This window comes from Diceros bicornis, chromosome 40 (genome assembly GCF_020826845.1).
Source record: "Diceros bicornis minor isolate mBicDic1 chromosome 40, mDicBic1.mat.cur, whole genome shotgun sequence".
Taxonomy (NCBI): domain Eukaryota; kingdom Metazoa; phylum Chordata; class Mammalia; order Perissodactyla; family Rhinocerotidae; genus Diceros; species Diceros bicornis.
This window is the reverse complement of record NC_080779.1, coordinates 19,658,446-19,677,829: the sequence shown is the minus strand read 5'-3', so window position 1 is coordinate 19,677,829 and position 19,384 is coordinate 19,658,446. Positions and strand designations below refer to the sequence as shown.

General features: G+C 47.6%; 1 protein-coding gene and 1 long non-coding RNA gene across 2 annotated transcripts; both read right to left on the bottom strand.

The window, feature by feature from the left end:
• Positions 1-393: 393 nt before the first annotated feature.
• Positions 394-5,425, bottom strand: LOC131400005 (uncharacterized). The gene is made up of 3 exons (XR_009217270.1): positions 5,261-5,425; positions 1,345-1,445; positions 394-640 (listed from the first exon to the last, which is right to left on the bottom strand). It is a non-coding gene; the product is annotated as an uncharacterized LOC131400005 (long non-coding RNA).
• Positions 5,426-14,799: 9,374 nt separating this feature from the next.
• IL37 (interleukin 37) lies at positions 14,800-19,061 on the bottom strand. The gene is given in 5 exon segments (XM_058534667.1): positions 14,800-15,002; positions 15,005-15,047; positions 15,294-15,436; positions 17,462-17,524; positions 18,980-19,061. Coding segments are annotated over 5 exon segments (534 nt in total).
• Between the last annotated feature and the right edge of the window lie 323 nt (positions 19,062-19,384).

Genomic DNA, 19,384 nt, shown 5'->3' with positions numbered 1-19,384 from the left:
GCAGTCTCATGGTGAGGATTTGCTGAGTCATGCATGCAAAAGGGCTTCTACACTGTAAAGTGCAGTGCAGATCTGAAAAAGAGTTGAGGTCCTGTTCTCTTCAAACCCACAGTACAGGCATGATTGTGAGCCTGCTCTGCTCCAAGGCACTAGAAGTTGAGTTTCTTAGACTCTTGCTACTCAAAGTATGGTCTGTGAACCAGCAGCATCCCCTGAGAACTTGTTAGAACTTGTTAGGAGCCACCAGACCTACTGAATCAGTATCTGCATTTTAGCAAGACCCCCAGGTGATTCCTGGGGATCCAACCACATGGGAAACAAAATAAGGCAAGTGGCCAAAAATAAATAGTCATTTGATAGGCAAACCACAGAATTACTTTAATGGGCTAAAATCTAAATAGAATTCCATTACAAATTGGAATGATCTGGCCCTGTGACATTAAGCAACATTCCCAAGGAGAGATAAGGCAAGGTCCTGTAGGCATTAGGGGCACGAAGAGAGGTTTCCTAGGGTTGGAAGTTTCCAAAACCAATATCCTCCTATCTATGCACGTTCTGCCTCCACCTCTCCCATTGTGTTCTCAGCTTGGACAATATCCTTTTTGGATGGCAGCTCACATGTGAACACTGACCGTGAGTCCTGTGAAGACAAGCACAAATCCCAACCAGAGCCAGAACATAAGAAATCTCTACAAATACATCCTTGGCATCAAAAAGTGGTTTCCAAACAGGAATGTGTTAAATTCTGTCTATGGAAATGATTCTTCCTCTGTTCAGTGTGCAAAAGAACTGGGCTCCAGGAATTTTCCCAGCATGCTACGTAAACAGGGACAGTTATGGAAGGTGGTGGAAACGGGCATATTGTGATTCAGGACCCCAGACGTATCACGAGTAGACACGTTTTCACACGTAGGCTCGGATGAAAGATTTTAAAGCATTGCTTCTCCAATCAACTGGTTTGCAGCTACTAAACTCCCTGCACCGCCCCTGCCCCCACACACCCAAAGAAAAAACAGGACTGAGATGGTGCATGTTGAAATGTGTACCTAAAGCCCCAATCCCCAAAGCCAGAAAGAGGATCCTCCTTCAGAGCAGAGCGGGTCTAGGTAGGTCCACGTCGGCAAAATCTCTTATTATTCCTCACAAAATATTTTGGAAAATGGCTCTGAGAAGTCCTGCTTTAAGAACCTGACTTAACATTGTTCAATCCAGAATCTCTCAAAGTTATTGGACGTGGAACCTCGTTAAGAGCGTTAATACGTTTCTGTGTGAGTGCTTTTCAGATGGTGCTTTGCAAACTGCAGAAGTTAAGAATCCTAGGCTAGTGGAATTGCACTTGCTCACCTTTTGTCTTTGACTCCTATCATCAGCAAGAGGCCCCCTGGTGCCGGACCTCAGCCTTGCTTCTGCGGCTTCCAGCCACTCAGGTGATCGTCCAAGGGGTCCTGGGGTGAAAGGGAAGGGTGGTGGGTAGCTAAGCCTCCCCGAGGAGGTACGGGACTCTCTCCTGGGGGCATCTAATGAATTGTGGGAGGCGGCATCCCAGCCCTTGCATTTTCAGCTTTGAGAGTGTTAATCTTTTGGGGAAGAATAAGCACAGGAGGTTAACACAGGACTTGGTGCTCTGGTGAAGCGACAAGAAACTCCCATTTATTGAGCAAGTATATACCAAACTCCAGGCTGAGCTCTTTCCACGAGGAAATTAATTTAATTCTCAAGATAATTTTACTAGGAAACTATTATATTCCCACTTGTCCAATAAAGACTGAGCATCAGAAATGTCAGTAATTTGCCCAAGACATTCAGCTAGCAAGTAGCAGAGCCAGGATTACCAGTCTGCCTGACTCCAGGTCCAGGGGTCTTTCCATCACACATGGCAGGAAGACCTCAGTTTGAGTCCCAGAATGTTTCCCCAGGTTCTGTACTTCCTCGTCTATAAAGTGCTGTGAAGGTCCGATGATAGAAAGCAAGTAAGAGATGAGAGCTCACTGCTGGCCCAGCAAGTGGTGGCCACTCCCATTTTTGCTGATGGCAGTGATGGTTTGGTTGATGTTAAAAGTGTGTACTCCTGCGCTGGACAGTGACTGGCCCCAATTCATCCGGCCCTGATCTTCCTCAGAGACTAGGGGAAATTATGTATTGGAAGCTCCCTCAACTAGCTGCCCCCAACAGCCATTCTCTGCCAAGATACCCTCTTTCAAGTCCTCCCCACCTTCCCCTGGAACATGGGCCCTGGCATAGGACCCATGGGCATTGACTCTGGGTGTCGAAGCTGGTGTGCGCGGACAGAAGGTCCTGTGAATGTGCCCTTTGTGCTCATGCAGACAGGAAAGGAAGACTTTCATTTGTCTTCTGGCTCTCAGAGGCCAGTCGAGGAGGGGAGAGAGGACAGACCTCTAACAATGATTTTGATTGCATACCTTACTATGCATGGTAAGGGCTGCCATAGAAGGCAGCACAGGTTGCTATAGGAATAAGGAGAACCAGCCTGTGTTGAGGGGTGGAATTGGGAGACAGATCCCAGAGGAGGTGATGCCTGCACTGAATCTTGCAGGAGAAATTGGAATCACCCTGGAGAATAAAGGAGGAAAGCAATTCCAGGCAGAGGGAACAGTGTAAGCAAAGGCATGGGGGAGTATATGGGAAGAGAAGGAATTGGGGGCAGCTGAAGCAGGAAGTGAGAGTAGAGGAACGGTGAGGGTGCAGACGGAAAGGGCTCAGGTGATGAAGACCTGTCCGCCTGCTGGAATGACCATGCCATTGTGATTCAGGACAGGGCTGGGCCCTGGGCTGCCTCATTTGGCAATGGGAGTCCTACATTAGTGATGGTGATTTCCTTCCAGTGTGTGCCAACCACGGAGTGTGTCTGTGATTCAAGTTTTGTAAAGAATCAGATATTTACTTCCATTAGATCTTATAGGTAGCAACTAATGTTGAACTATCCCATTTTTTTCCCAATATTCAAGTACTTTTTATTCCATTTTTTGTGTAAGTCTGTTTTTCCTCAAAAATACAATTCGAACTTGAAGATACTAGTAGATTGTATCGCCAGTTAGTTTCAACCCTCATTGTTGCATTCCCCAACAAAAGTCGTAGATGGCTAGTGCCAGAGGAGCCCTCAGAAACACACTGATAACTTCCTCCAGACCAGAGAGGCCGACTCAGTGAACACTAACCAAGTGCTGGTTACTGAAAGCCCCATACTGGGCTCTATGAGAAATACAGAATGAGTCAGAAACGACTCCTATACAAGCAGGCAATTACTGCTTGTAATTGGATACTGCACTACTGTTGCCCTTCCCCAGTGCAGAACAAGGGCTGGGCAGCTCAGAGAGGAAAACGTCACTCCCAGTAAGGGATTGAGGGAGGGCTTCAGGGAGGAGGTGGCATGTGAGCCAGGATTACAGGATGGGGAGGAGGTGGCCAGTAGGTGACAGGGAAGAGGGTGCAAACCACAGGTCCCAGCTAAAGGCATCACGTTTACAAATGAGTAGGCAACAAGACTATGTGTGTGTTTATGTTTGTGTATGTATATAATTATATAGTGTAATTACTAATCTACAGGATAATCTATCTCATTATCACATTTTACATCTGTTGTTCTAAATAGACTCAATCATTGGTCCTCCCCCATGCAAAGCCTGATGGATGGTCAGTTGCCCTATCAGAGGCGGCATAGCAACAAGTTCTCGGTCTAGGATGCCCGCCTCTAGGGAGGGCTGACCTGACTGAATGTCTAAATACCCTCATATTCAAACAAATCCCTGGCCACTGCTGCAGCTGGTCCCACCCACTCGGTCTCCACAAGGGAAGGGACAATGCCTTTGCATTTTCCACAAAACCCCTGCCATCTCCATCCCCTTCCTCACATAAGGCTGCTGCTCTTGGCTGCTTCCTGCCTCACCGCATCCTCCTCACCCTTCCACTGTTCTCACCACGGGCCCAGCTGGTGCCCAACATGGCAGAGATCCCTGCCACCCGGGAATTGCTGATGGCATGGGCCCACCAGTGCAGCAAAGAGGGTTATCAATACTACTACTAATGATAACAATGAACTTTCATTGAATCCCTCCTTCTTCCTCACATCAACCCTATGTAAGATAGCTTTTATTATGCCCATTTTACTGGTGGGCAAAATGACATTTGGAGAAGTTTAGTACCTTGTTCAGCTTGTAAATGACTGAACAGAGATTTGACCCCAACTCAGTCTGACTCCAGAGCACAAGTGGTTAATCACAAAAGTTCGTCTACGAATAGATTAATGGGGTGGGGTGAAAAACTAATGACAGGAAAACATCTCGCCTGAACCCACTGAGCAAGATGGAGATATAAGAACGGTGAACTGAGGCACGTAAATTGTTCCTAATCTCTGGTACTGTTTTTCAGGTTCAACAATCAAATCCATAAAATTAACGAAGTGTACTATTCGAGACCCAAACCAGCAATTTCTGGTCCTAGAAAATGGGGTCCTCAAAGCAGTTCCAGACAAAGGCTCCACAACCTGAGGTGACTCTCAACCTTGCTTTACTCAGCAGAAGTGGTTCCTATACTCTCTCACTACCCCCTGGCCTGTATAAAGCCCCTCTCCCAATGGGGCAGCTCAGCCACACCCTTCTCTGGGACAGGCAAAGGGCTGCTTCCCGGGGAAACAGCCTCTAGGGCCAGCTGGTGGTCGACAACAATGAGGGTGAGGAGATGGGCCCAAAGAAGTCCCCGAGCTAAAAGAGGTTTCCCTAAGAGAGTTGGAAGAAGGAGCCAGAGGTATAGGGAAAGGGAAATTCTGAGAATAGGGATGTCCTTGGCTCCTGGGCCAACCTCGGCGTGAGAATTTGATGACATTGCTAACGGGAAGAGAGTTGTTGTACCCAAAACATCAACAGAAAAAAAGATTATTTTTCTACTCACCAGTTTTCTGCCGTTTTCCAGAGACCTTTTATATATCAACTTCACAGTTAAGAAGTACTAGTATCAAGAAAGAAAATCATATTTTTTGGCTGTCTCTAAAGGGGAGCTCTGTCCCTACTGTGACAGAGTCAAAGAGCCAAAGCACCCCTCTTTGTGACTAAAAGTAAGAGATCTGGGAAAGAATTTTCCATGTCCTCCCATCCAGGGAGGTGGGGAGCCTTAAGGCTAAGGCTGAAAACCTAAACTTGGGCAAAGACTGCCCTGATCTTTCCTTCTTTCCTTCACAAAGTAGCCTGGCTACCTCATACATTCTCCTTCGTCTTTCAGAAAAAGAAAGTCAAAGAACTGAACTCACTGAACCATGACGAGCGTCTGCCCTTCATCTTCCTCAAGGAACAGGTTGGCTCCTACTCCACTTTGGAGTCAGCTGCGAATCACGGATATTTCGTCTACGCCTCCAACGTTCCCAGGCAACCTGTGGGAGTGACGAAACACATAGGGAAAGAAGAAAACACTCAATTCGAATTTGAAAATACTGATGTGAGTTTCAGGGCAGTACAAGACTGAATATACAAACGATGGCCAGACCACATACGACAATAGAACTCTGACTCGCAACTTCTACAGTAATCGGCCCAGAATCAGGATTTGGTCAATAACTGCCAACTTTTCTATTTTTGCCCCCCCTTCCAACTCAGGACCAACCAGAGAAAACCAACTATGCTCCCCAAACCAATCACAAAGGACGCCCCGCCTCTAGCTTCCCCACGCCAACAATTCCAACCAAAGCACCCCTGCAGCCCTCCTTTTGTTGTCACCGTAGAGCTTTCCCACTCCTCTGCCTGCCTTTGAATCCCTGCCAAATGCAAGTGATGGTAGCTGACTCCTGTGCTAGAGCCAGCTCTGAGTAAGGAGCCGCTGCTTCTTCTCACTTGAGTGGTCTTCGTTTATTTCCAGAGAATAGCAAATGAGAAAATTTCTTCTCCCCATTACATGTTGTCTTTACCCAGCAAGCACATAGGCTTTGTTTTCACTTGTGCCTTTAAAGTGTGTGTAGTTTGGGATATAAAATGTAGAGTGTGGTTAATTACAAAGTTCTAGGCTGAAATAAATTTCTGGGGAGCTATGATCTCAGTGCCTGTGGGTTTGCTGATTTTCTAAACGGTCCGACCTCACTCGGGTGCCTGTTTCTCAAGATATAACCAGGCCATACTGGTTATCTCCTCCAGGAGGGTCACCTGGATAATGCAAGCTCTAAACTTAGTGATGCCAGTGGAGGCTGGATGAACCATAGGAAAGCCGATCCTGCTGCAGGTGTAAACAGAGAGATTCAATGGGGTCCAGGGTCAAGGGATATGGCAAGGCACTGCGTGTGAGTCCTCAGTGGGAGAGGGTGGGGCAGTGGATATGAACAAGTGGAGGAGCCAGTGACAAGGAATCCAGAGCAGGTGGCAGACAGAAGCAGCTTGTGTTAGGTCTGAAGACAGGCAGCAGGCCCTCATCACTCATCTGGGTGTAGGTCAAAAGCAAGACAAGGTCCAGATCCTAGAGCAGGGTCGGGGTGCCAGGAACTCAGGCCCCAGGCACAAATTTGGTGGCTGGGGAGGTTGGAGGTTTGTATAGGTTTGGTTTCTAGGGTTGCATGAAACAGATGTAATGCTTAAAGCATGGAGTGGTCCTCATCCACTCAGAAACTGTCATCTGAAGCTGGGAAAGCCTAGTGAAAATTTGGAATCTGGAGGTCAGAGGCTCTTTTTGTTATGTTGTTGATCTTTCTCCTCCATATCCTTCAGAAACACAAACCCTGTTTGTGTCATCTTAAGACTAAAAGCCAACCATTTACCAAAACTCTAATTACGCCTTTCTTTTACAGTTCACTGAGCTATGCCATTACTTTCTAACTGAAAGTCTTGATACTTACAAAATTTGCTTACTCATTGGATTTATCTGCTGATATAGAGTCCAAAAGAGCGTGACTAATATCAATACTAAGAATAAAATGACTTGATAAATCACAAGGTTTAACATTTTCGCTGCCTTTTTCTTCGACTAGACCCCAAAGAAAAGGGACAATCAAAACTACCTTGCCGGGCCGGCCCCGTGGCTTAGCGGTTAAGTGCGCGAGCTCCGCTACTGGGGGCCCGGGTTCAGATCCCAGGCGCATACCGACGCACCGCTTCTCCGGCCATGTTGAGGTCGCGTCCCACATACAGCAAATAGAAGGATGTGCAACTATGACATACAACTATCTACTGGGGCTTTGGGGAAAAAAAATAAAATAAAATAAAAACTACCTTGCAGGGGGCCGGCCAGTGGTGCAAGTGGTTACATGTGCGCGCTCCGCTGTGGCAGCCCGGGGTTCGCTGGTTCGGATCCGGGCGTGCACCGACGCACTGCCTGGCAAGCCATGCTGTGGCGGCATCCCATATAAAGTGGAGGAAGATGGGCATGGATGTTAGCCCAGGGTCAGTCTTCCTCAGCAAAAAGAGGAGGATTGGCAGATGTTAGCACAGGGCTGATCTCCTCACACACAAAAAAGAAAACTACCTTGCATTTGCAGCAATGCTTTCAAGAGTTCTCCATTCTATGTGATTATGTAAGTGCTCACCTAACATTTTATGTGTTGGAAATGTTTGCATTTATTTTCATTTGGGGAGTTCTGGCAACCGACAGTTCTTATATGGCAGTGGCATTTAACCACTGCTCTGGGGTCTGAAAGGTCCTTAACTTAATGATGCTGCCTTGAGATAATTCAGAATGCGCTCAGATGAGATTATAAATGTTCTTAGTCTAGTACTTACTGGCAGACCGACTTGGCCTGACTCTTAAGGGACAATGCCTGATCTATTTGAGTAAATGTATTTGTATATTTATTCTTTTTTTTTTAAAATGGATCTTTTTTTGTGTGTGTGAGGAAGATCAGCCCTGAGCTAACATCCATGTCAATCCTCCTCTTTTTGATGAGGAAGACCAGCCCTGAGCTAACATCTATTGCCAATCCTCCTCCTTTTCTCCCCCAAAGCCCCAGTAGATAGTTGTATGTCATAGTTGCACATCCTTCTAGTTGCTGTATGTGGGACGCGGCCTCAACACGGCCGGAGAAGCGGTGTGTCGGTGCTCCCCCGGGATCCGAACCCGGGCCACCAGTAGCGGAGCGCACGCACCTAACCGCTAAGCCACGGGGCCAGCCCTGTATATTTATTCTTAAAGGACCATACCTGATAAAGATGTGGGGCCCCAATCTTATCTACTGTTAAAGCTGCCACTCTGCAGCTTCTATGGTCCATAGAGAAGCAGTTGGCTTTCTCAGTCCTGCAGAGCTCCAAAAAAAATGGGACTTGCAGGGAGCTTAGATTGCAGGCTGCAGACCAGCCACTTCCCTTAGGAAAGAAGTGTTTCCTTCCATCTTTGCTTGTCACCTGGTGAGCGTTGGTCTGAGTCCATCCCTCTCTTGAGTGACTTTGTCGGGCTGAGGCAGGAAATAACTAGCACACAGCAACATTCTGAAATTTGCCTGCCCTTTCCTCTCCTCTGCAGCCTTGGGTAATATATGGGCTGTGGCCACAGTTTCAGAAAGTGGATCAGGGGCCAGCGTCTGCTTTGGGGTTATGTAAAGAGGAATAAAGGAGTTTCTCTTCCCAAATTTCCGAGGAGGAGATACTGGTTGTCTCATGCCGTGAATGTGCCCAAGGCCCATTCTCATTTATTGCCCTTCCAGCAACACTTGTTTTGTCTGTCAGGTCAAGAAATGGGTTTTGCGCATGTCAGGAGACAGGGTGGAAGAGGGATGGGTGACACGGGCTCCCTGTGCCTCTAAAAGCACCCCTTCCCTTTGCCCCTCCATATGAAAGGAGGTACCCAAAGGCACATAGATGGGGTGTTCAGGGTACCATGGCCTGGGGTCTGATAAAACAGCCCTGCCAGATATGGAAATACAGCTGGCTCCATGCTGTCCACGTCTCTCCTTTTTCTCCATCTTTGCTTTTTTCTATATCAATAAAGGAAACTCATCGAGATCCCTCAAGGATGAGGGAAGTTCTTCCACCTTGCGCCTAGCTAACATCCACTCTTTCTTCTGATCTTGCTCAGGTGTTTCCTCCTCAGGGAAGCCCCTCTGATTTCCCGATTGGGGTACACACCCCCGTCATGCATTGGGCACTGTGCAGTTGTGGTTGCCTGATTAACGTCTGTCTGCCCACCAGACTGTAAGTACCTTGAGGGCAGGGTCTGCACCTGAGTCTGTGCAGCCTTTCGTCCTCATCGCCTAACACAGAGACTGCCACAAGCACTTTTTTGTGTGAATGGGTCAACCGGCAGGGGACTCACCAGGCAGCCCACACTGTCCAAGCTCTGTGTGAATAAGCCTTTCTCAGCAGCTGTCTTCTGCTGGATGCCTCCTTGCTGGGGACAGTGCCCAGCACCAGACGGGCAACGCAATGAGATTTCTCTATGGTTCAAGCTCACATTACCTGGAGTAGGACATTTCTAGTGGTTCATGTTTAAGCCCAGACTGAATGCTAGTGCTGGTACCCAATCACCCAGAAGTAGCTATCAGCGAGAAAGGCACATTATCATTTTCCAACGAAATGTAAGGGGAGGAGGCAGTATTTCTCAAAGTGTAGACCACAAAGAAATGGTTGAATCCAAATGTCTTGGGGGCTTTTTAAAAAGGCGGCTGGATCCCTGGGCTACATCCCAGAAATACCTAAATCAGAACCTCATGGCGTGCAACCCTGAGAACCTATATTTTAAAGAAGCTTCCCAGGTGATTCTTAAGCACAGTAGTGTTTTAGCAGCTCAGGGACAGTGCAAAGAGCTCTGTACTAGGAGTTAGAACACTTGGAAGTCTGCCCCTTTCAATCTGGGTGACTATGGTCAAGTTACTTGTCTCCGAGTCTATCTTCTCATCTATGAAAAGGGCACAATAACTACCCCCCCCCACCCTCCTCACAGCGTTATGCGGATGTGACAATCACTCAATGCATGTGAAAATTACCTTGCAGACCAGAAATCACCATGACCATGAAAGTCTGCCAAATGGTGCCCTCTGCATGCTCTGCAAAGAGAGTCTGTCCCTGCCTCATTGGGTCAACTGACCTATGATCCTGCCCCAAGCTCCTGCATGGAGCTGCTCAGACAAAGCACCTTCTGCAAGAGGGCTGTGAGGAAGTAACAGGTAGTGTCAAAGGCTCCAGGTCCCCTGATTCGGTGGAATTTAGAATGCATTTTCCTGCTGAAAATTGCCAAGAGAAGCTGGGCTAAGTTAAAAAAAAAAAAAAAAAACTAACATTACTTTTTCAGTAAAAAATACTGCAGGGTTTTGTGAGTGAAATGGAGAACCCAACCATCACGCATTGCAGCTCTCTGATGGAAATTGTGCTTCAAGTTCCAGACTGACTCAGGGATGAATGTCTTGCGGCTGCATACAGTCTATGGTCTCTTGCCCTACAGAGCAGGAGTCAGCAAAGTTTCTGTTAAGCGCCACATAATAAATATTCTAGGCTCTGCAGGCTGAGAGGCTATATGCTTTACTATTGCAGCATGAAGGCAGCCATAGACAACCAGTGAGTATGGCTGTATCAGCAAACCATACAAAATAGGCAGTGCGCTGGATTTTGCCTGCAGGCTAAGGTTGCCTTGCTCTAGAATAAAGATCTTAAAGGTGGTTGCACTGCTGTTCCATAGCCAGCTTCTATCAGCTTACAAGAGCCAACTGTTAGCATCTCTTCCCAACTCAAACTGTTTAGTGACTTCATGTTGGCAGTGTGAAGTTGGCCATGTTGGGAGTCACTACACCACGGAAACCGGCAAGAACTCCATATCAGAGCTCCCTCCCACTCCCACTCATCCCCAGAGAACTGGTTGTTAAACATTTGCCAGCGCATCACTAGGTAAGTGTCTGCTGGGATGGGGGTGGAGGTTGGGGGAGCCAGACAGTCCATTGGAATACGAGAAGGAACTGCTAAATGTCAGTTCCTGTTTATTTAGTCCTTGTAAATTCTAATTTTGTGTAGGTTTCATAATGTACTAATGCCCTCACTTCAAGATGTGTCCTCAATATTGTTTAATTGATTGGTGTAATTGGGATCAAAAATGCTTGGGGTGCACCACTCCTAAGGCTGTCTGTTATGCTCTGTGCTGGGTAACTCATTCCCCAGCAGAGTGCAGGATGGACAAGCGTCTTCTCTTTCTATTCCCAAGACAGACTTCCTCTTGCCCCCACCTGCCTCACTCTGCCCCAGGACCTTGGATAGGGGCAGGAAGAGTGGCCAGCTCTGAAAGGAACCTCTGGTTAGGGTAATTGTGCAGGCATTCCTGCCGCAGATTAAATGCCCTGAGATTACCCTTTTACAGGCATAGAGAATTCCTTGAGGTGAACAGCTGGAATGTTGAGTATTATGAGTTGAATTGTGTCCCCCAAAAAAGATATGTTGAAGTCCTAACCCCTGGTACCTGTGAATGTGACCTTATTTGGAAATAGAGTCTTTGCAGATGTCATCAAGTTAAGACGAGGACATTAGGATGGGCCCTAATCCAATATGACTGGTGTCCTTGTAAGAAGACAGAAATCTGGACACTGACATACACAGAGGAGAATGCCATGTGAAGACACAGAGACCAGGGAGAAGAAGGCCATGTGACAGTGGAGGCAGAGATTGGAGTGATGCATCTACAAACCAAGGAATGCCAAGGATGCCAAAGATGCCAAGGATGCCAAAGATGCCAACAAACACCAGAAGCCAGAAGAGGCATAGAACAGATTCTCCCTCAGAGCCCTCAGAAGGCATCAACCCTGCCACCACCTTGATTTCACACTTCTAGCCTCCATAACTGTGAGAAAATAAATTTCTGTTCTTTTAAACCACCCAGTCTGTATTACTTTGTTACGGCAGCACTAGAAAACTAATACATTGCAATTCTCAGGTGTAATACATAAGGGCGAAAACTTTTTTACTGAACACCCAGACCCATGATTACAATGACAGTTAGGAAAATGAAATTCAAAACACTTGAGTTTGTTTTATACAAGTTTTCCAAAATGCATCTACTTTGCAGGGGGAGTCATATTAGCTGTAGTTATAAGACCATGATTTAAACAGCAATGCTTCCTTCCTTCCCTCGCTCCCTCCCTCCCTTCCTTCCTCCCTCCAGTCTTTCTTCCTTCCTTCATTCGTAAAAAACTTATTGAGTGCCTACAAGTGCCAGGTACTATGGTAGGTTCTTGGGATACATCAGAGAGCAAAGCATTCCTGGAACTTACATTCTAGCAGAAGACACAAACAATAAACATAATAAATAAGTAAATTATATAGTATGTTAGAAAGACAAAAAATAGGGTCGGGTGAAGGAGGGTTGGTAGCGCTAGGATTGGGAAGCAGCTCACAGCATTAAATGGGGTGGAACACCTATGCGATTACCATAACCATGCCCTGAGCTTTCGAACAATAAAGTCAATGGCGCACAGGGGCCTCATGCTTCAGTAAGGTGCTGGTGCATGTGTGATCTCAGTGGAGCCTTGCAGAAGCCCATGTGGCCAGCGCCACAGTGACTTGCTACATGTCACCAGGTTGGAAGGAAGCGGAGCAAGGTGGAGCCCGGGCTGTGCCTATCTCCATTTGGCCCGAATGGTCACCTCCTCAAGGCCATGGTCAGCGAGCCTCATCTCTTTTCTGCTGGTCCATAAGAGAGTCAGAGTCCTCACTGCCGTGGGACAGCCCTAGCTCGGAGGCTAATTTGAATACTTGTGTCTTGGTTGTGAAAAGGTTCCGTGTTTTGAAGAAGACACGCCCCCACCCCCAAGCGTCATTGTCACCTGACCACATTTTCAAAAGCTAAAAATACGAGATACTTTTTTACCACTGGCCTGGTGTTGGTCAACATCATCATCAGATCAGAAACAGAAGCAGCTGACCTTGGGCTTCGTCTCCCTTGACCCTCAGAGACTGGGGTACTATCACACTCCTAGTTACGACTGAGAGGTCTCGGGGAGGCATCAGTTTGTCTTCCTGCCTGGTATCCACACACCTTCTCCTGAGCTCAGCTCTCCAATTCAACTTGGAGGACACCTCACTGGCCTCGCTTGAAACACGAAGGAGTATCTTGGAGAAAGTGTTGATCAAGGTGCGCTGCCTTTAACTGACCAAGGAGCAGACACATGACCCAAACTAGAGCAATCACATGCTCTCCTTGGAATCTGAATCTTTTGCTAAGTGACAAAAAACATGATTGGTCCTTACCCATCTGAGTGTTGGGGACAAAGCTTCCCTAGCTCCTGTTATTTCTGACCTGTGGGAAATTTCTGACTCTGGGTCTTCAGCATGTCCCTCATGTACTAGGCAGAACAATGGCCCCCAAAGATGTCCACGTCCTAATCCCTGGAACCTGTAAATGTGTTACCTTACATCTCAAAAGGGACTTTGCAGATGTGGTTAAATTAAGGATCTTCAGCTGAGGATTAGCCTGGATTATCCAAGTGGGCCCAATGTAATCACAAGGGTCCTTATAAGTGAAAAAGGAAAGCAGGAGGGTCAAAGTGATGCAGCATAGAAAGACTCAACCAGCCATGGCTGGCTTTGAAGATGGAGCAGGAAATTGATTCTCCCCTAGAGCATCCAGAAGGAACGCAGCCCTGCCAACACCTTGATTTTAGCCCAGTGAGTTCCATTTTGGACTGACCTCCAGAGCGCTAAGATAATAAATTGCATTGTTTTAAACCACTGAGTTTATGGTAATTTGTCACAGCAGCAATAAGAAAAAATATGCCCAATATCCTTCTAGTAAGCTCCTGTTTGTTTTAGTACACTTTTTGCTTAAGTAAGCCTGAATCAACTATTGTTGCTTGTAAGTGAAGAACCATAACTGGTACACAGCTAATTCCCAAGCCTCCTCTTCTCCTCACCCCACGCCCTGCTTCCAGGTGCTGGGTTTCTGTTCAGCCAGCCCACTCATTACCCTTCACTAGGATCTGAGCCCAGCTTAGTGATGGACCTTGCCCTTGTTGACAGGCCTTCCAGATGACAACTGGCTGTTCAACAGATCTCTGGTCTCCTGACTGTCAGTTGACTCAGATTCCTTGTCTCTGTGCCTCTCCCACGTTTTGAGTCACCCTGCTCTTTGTCTGAGACCCACCCCGCTCCTTGTCTGAGACCCACCCCACCCTTTTCCATTTACCACTTGGCTAGATGGTGACTTGCTGTTGCTTTTCTTCCTGTCACACTGGACCCTAGACACAGACTAAACATCTTCCATGCACTTCTGCCCCAGGGTCAACCCCTCAGCTCATGTCAAACACCAGTAAGAATGGCTAATTCTCGGGGCTGGCCCCGTGGCATAGTGGTTAAGTTTGAAACGCTCCACTTTGGCGGCCTGGGTTAGCAGGTTTGGATCCCTGGTGCAGACCTATACCACTCGTCAGCCATACTAAGGCAGTGATCCACATACAAAAATGGAGGAAGATTGGCACAAATGTTAGCTCAGGGCTAATCTTCCTCAAGAAAAAAAAAAAAAAAGGAAGATTGGCAACAGCTGTTGGCTCAGGGCAAATCTTCCTCAGCAAAATAAAAAGAATGGCTAATACTAGATCATAGCATCAGCCCAGCTCCTCCTTCCTGTGGCAAGTTCATGCTCTGCTTGGCCAAATCATGCAATATGCCACAGCCTACAGATGACTGATGGTTCAGGGTAAGCAGCATACAGGCAGAAGCTGGGTTCATTCCAACCAGAACTTTATTTCATCTAAGAACTCTATAATTAAGCGATCCTTTTTTCTATGACCTAAAGACATGAATTCTCAAAGTACTAATGAGAAATGAAAGAGGTTAGCAGTAGGTTCCACGTTCTTCTGTGCTTGGTGGGAGAGAGGGAAGCACAGAAGGCATTCAGTGGGGCAGTTTCCTACTCAGTGACCTCACTGGGGCTCACGTCAGCTTTGGGAACTCGCCAGAATGAAAACTCAGTGTGTTTCCTTTTCCCAAGAATATCTGTCACTCCAACAGGTTCACCAGAATTGCAGGAGGTGCAGATGAACCATCTAGCGTGGGCAGCCAACTCCAATGTGTTCTGGGAGCCCACCTTAGCCCTATAAAAGATGAAAGCCAACGTGCTAGTTCTTTCTAGGCAGCCAGGTTGGTAAATTTCTTTTCCTATGAGGTAAAAGAGATTAATTAGACAGCACAGTCTTTGAGAGGGAGAAAATCCAGCATGTGTGCTCTTGGAGCACAGAACCAAGTAGGAGGGCAGGAACCTCTTCTACCCAGTGTTTCCAGAAATGTGGATGCTCCTGTTATATTGGCCACGATAAGACTTTGTGGAGAGTGAGAGGTGTTGAGGATCTTGGCCTTCCACTTTGGGGTGGCTGAGGGTAAAGGAAATTGAACTGGAATGCTCACATTCAGCTGACGGGATGGCTTGCTTTGTCCTTTGTCCTTGTCACAGCAGAGACAAAGCTCTCCTTTAGAGACTGCCAGGAGAATCGGACTTCCTTTCTGCTCACAGGCTGAGCTCAAGTGGGAGGCTAGTACAAAAAACATCTCTGGAAAAAGACAGTCAGAAAAATTGTTGGTCCTCAGAGCAGAGAAAATGCCCTCCTGTCTTCCAGGGTTTCAGGCATGATGTGCAATCCTCCACCCTTGGCTCTGGGCCAAAGCCCCATCCTTCACTGGTCCAAGCCTCCTCTTCCTTCACAGTCTGGCTCCTTCTTTCTGCCAGCCCTTCTAGAAAGAATTCCCTCAGATCTGGTCATTGTTACACACGCTCCATCCAATTCCTAGCCGTCTCCGGAGCTCCTCGACCCTGCTGCCCACCACCTGCTGGAGCTGGAGGTATGGCACAGCCTGAGCTGAGCTCCTTAGAGGAAGGCTTTACCCAGCTGGGGGAGGACAGAAACCACAACCAAGACTGAGAGTCACCTAGGAGTATGTAGGTTTTATCTGGAACTGCTTTAAGGGTCCCAGAATCCAGAACCAATACTTTGTGATCCTGATCATGAATGCTGAATTCCTCCAGGGCATGGTCTAAGGCCATGGTTCTCAGCCTTGGCTGTACACTGGAAATCACCTGGTGGGAGAAGTTTTAAGGCCATGGATGCCTGGGCCCCACACCCCTGAGATTCTGATTTAGTAGGTCCAGGATGAAACCTAGACATGCTATATAAGTTGCATTTCTAGCGCTAGCATTGTGCTTTTTTACCTCTTAAATAATTCCTAAATCTGTCCTCCTTTTACTTCTGTTTCCCTCCTATCACGCCCTGACTTGGGCCCCCATCATCTCACACTTAGGCTTGTGTAGCATCCTCTTAATTGGTGTTCTCTCACATTATTCCTGACACCCCAAATCCCTTCTTCAAACTTCCTTCTCAAGGCCACGGTAGAGATGCAAGTAGTTTTAAGGCACTGGCAATTTTTTCTGTAGGGCAGTGATTCTCTCTTTCCTGTGCATGGCAATAACCCATATGGCTTCTTAAAACACAAACTCTTGAGCCTCAAATCCCAGAGTTTCTGATGCAGGAGGTCTGTGGTGGAGCCAGAGAATTTGCATTCCCAACAAACTTCCAGGAGCTGTTGCTGCTTCTAGTCCGAGGACCACATCTTGAGAACCTCTGCTCCCAGATTTGAGGGGGACCACAGCCCCGACAAGAAGAAATGCGAATAGGCCCAACAGACAGGCTTGTGTGGTTGCTTCCACCCCGATGGGGCGCAATGCAGATCAGGAGCCTTAAACCTCCTACCTACAAGACCAAAACCAACCAGAGCAACAGCAACAGTGGCAGCAGTGAAGCAACCTCCCCTCACAGAGACGCAGGAGTAGGCCGGGCATCCGTGTGCACCTCATCTTATTTGGCGCTCACTGCCATTTACCTGGGAGGAAAGTAAGGCCTAGTGTTCACACACTGGCCTGCAGTAGAGCTGGGACTCGGGCTGAGGTCTCCTGACTCTGCTCTGTGCAGAGAGTGGTGACAGGGGAGCCTTAGACCTGACTTAGGCTGACAGATGTTATAGTGCCTTTAAATTCCAGCATCTGTTGCTTACTAGGTCAGGTAGCTGCTCTCTCTTCCTCAGTTTCTGCTCCTGAAAAGTGATGTTAACAATTTCCTCCTGGGGTTATTGTGAGGTTCACATGGTAGCCTGTGAGGAGGGTTCTAGCTCAGTGTGTAGCCACCATGGCACTCGGTGGTGTAGGTTTCCTGCACGCCCCCTGCTGGCCAAGTTTCTGCTTTTCATAAGCTCTGTGAGGAGGTCAGGGTTGCCAGCCTCTTGGCAACAGTCAGAAGAAGCATTTGGAAGGTTCCCAGGCTCGAAAGCTTTCTTCTCGTGTGCCGCTCAGTGGATATGGGTTACCTGCACCTTTCTGGAAAGGCAGAGGCCTGCCTTGAGCTTATCTGTCTTATTGACCCTCCTGAGATTTGCTTCTGCAAAGGAAAAGCCTCAGCCCCATCCCAGCACCCTTAGGTGTCCCCAGTCTCTGATTCTCCCTCTCCTCTAGAAAAGCCCCAAGGCACCATCCCCCATCCCCGTCCTCACCCCTCAGCCACCCTCATCAGTCCACCCAGGGGCCTTACATGAGTGTGCAGAACTCATGGAGGTGAGGCTCGGGCCTGGCTCCAGGGGACTTCTGGCTGGGTCTGGAATAAGAGACAGTGAGATTAGCACATGCAATTGGAATTTTCCAGGGATTTAGAAGCACGAGGGGCCATTTAATGCCTCACTTCTTTTTTCCGTGTTTTGAGAAACACTAAAGCAGAGAGACAGTAACGACATTAAAAATAGCTTCCCTGGTCAAGAATGGTGGGAAATGGAGCTAAAATAGAGCTAACCGGGTTTCTGAATGCAGAACTTCCTAGAGCCCTTATTAGAAACATATGTGTTGCATTAATTCAGGGGGATAGTATACATTGCCCACATCACTTCGAGAATAATCTGGAGGATTCTGCCTAATAAAACACTAAGTTTGAGAAATGCCTGAATGAAAGCCCTGGTCATAATCCAAACAACTTTTGCACATTGAGAGCACACAGAAGCTATGGAAGAACTTGTGCTCCGGTATGAAGGTTCTACCCAGTCATAGCTTTGCTTGGCTGTCTGAGACAATTCCACCTCTCGCCACTCTGAGCCTCACTTTCCCCATCTGTCCCTCCAGCTCTGACGGTCTATGCCTCAAAGAAGCAGCTTGGTGGGGAAGGGGAGAGGGAAGGTGGAGCTGCCCCAGGCCCAGCTCAGACAGAAGACTCTCAAGGATTGTGTTGGAAGCAGGAGGAAACCCCTTCCCCTCCCGTGCACCAACAAACAGAGGCAGAATCAGGATATGGTCTCAATGTCACCAGGTGAAGTTCCCTGGCCTTGGGAAATTACAGAATCTTGTGTCTGTGTGTTCCCAGTGTCCACTCCCCACAGCCTCAGGGACAGAATGAGCATGGTGGCCACCACATTGCCCCTGTTCCAGGAGCGCTGGTTCCAAACCACTCTATTGTTACTGTTAGAAGATCCACATTTGTGAGAGCGATGTCCTGATTTTTAGTTTTGGAACTCTGATTGCCATGTGTGAGTTGAAAGCTTACGGGTTTGGCCTCTGGCATGTTACAGGCCACTCCCTTCACACTCCATCCCTTAGACAGTCATTTCGGTCAAAAACCTCCTCTTATTGTCCCCCTTCAGCCAATGCCCAAGTGCCTTCCTCCATGGAGTGCTAAGAAGCTCTGAGCTGAGGTCATTTTTCCAACCCAGACTCAGAGAACCCCTTCCACCCCAAGGCCTTCTCCTCTGCCTGCGCAGGTTGAGAGCAAAGAGATACATTTGGAGGATTCAAAACCAACCAGTTGGTGAGTCAGGTCTTCAAAGCCCCAAAACTTTGGGTGAAGATGATCCATTTATCTACCACCTACTGTACCTGGGTACCTGTGGCAAAGCTTCATTTTCCCTTCAAGGATTTCTCTTGTCTAATTCATTCACCAGGGAAGTTCTCAAAGCTCACTTACCGTGCAAGGTCAACAGAGAGGAACTGGTCTGTGCACAGCACCTAACAAGGTCCTGCTTTAGGAATTACTTTTTGGCCCTGGTGTAGATTTTCACAAGAATCTTACCTTCTGAGCAGCACTGGGGTTCCTCTCTTTCCCAGTCTTCAGAGTCCATTCTCACACCTGAGTTCTCCTGCAAAACAGACATTTTCAGTGTGATGAAATGACTCAGCAGGAACCTGGGATGAAGGGCAGGTCCTGAGTAGACAAGAAGGAGATCGGTTACGGCAACTTCTGACCCCAGGAAACCTTGCTGGATGCCCCCGAGTGCAGAACAGGCTGCTGGCCTTGCTCTCTGCTTAGAAATGTTTGCATCCAGGAAGGCTCACAGGGCTGGACCATGCTCTTCTCTCTATCACTCCTTCTTTGATTTTTGCCCCTCCAAAGCAATGTTTTCCAAACTGTGGGTCACAATGCACTAAGGATCATGATATCATTTTTATGGATCTTGCCAACATTTTATAAAAATGA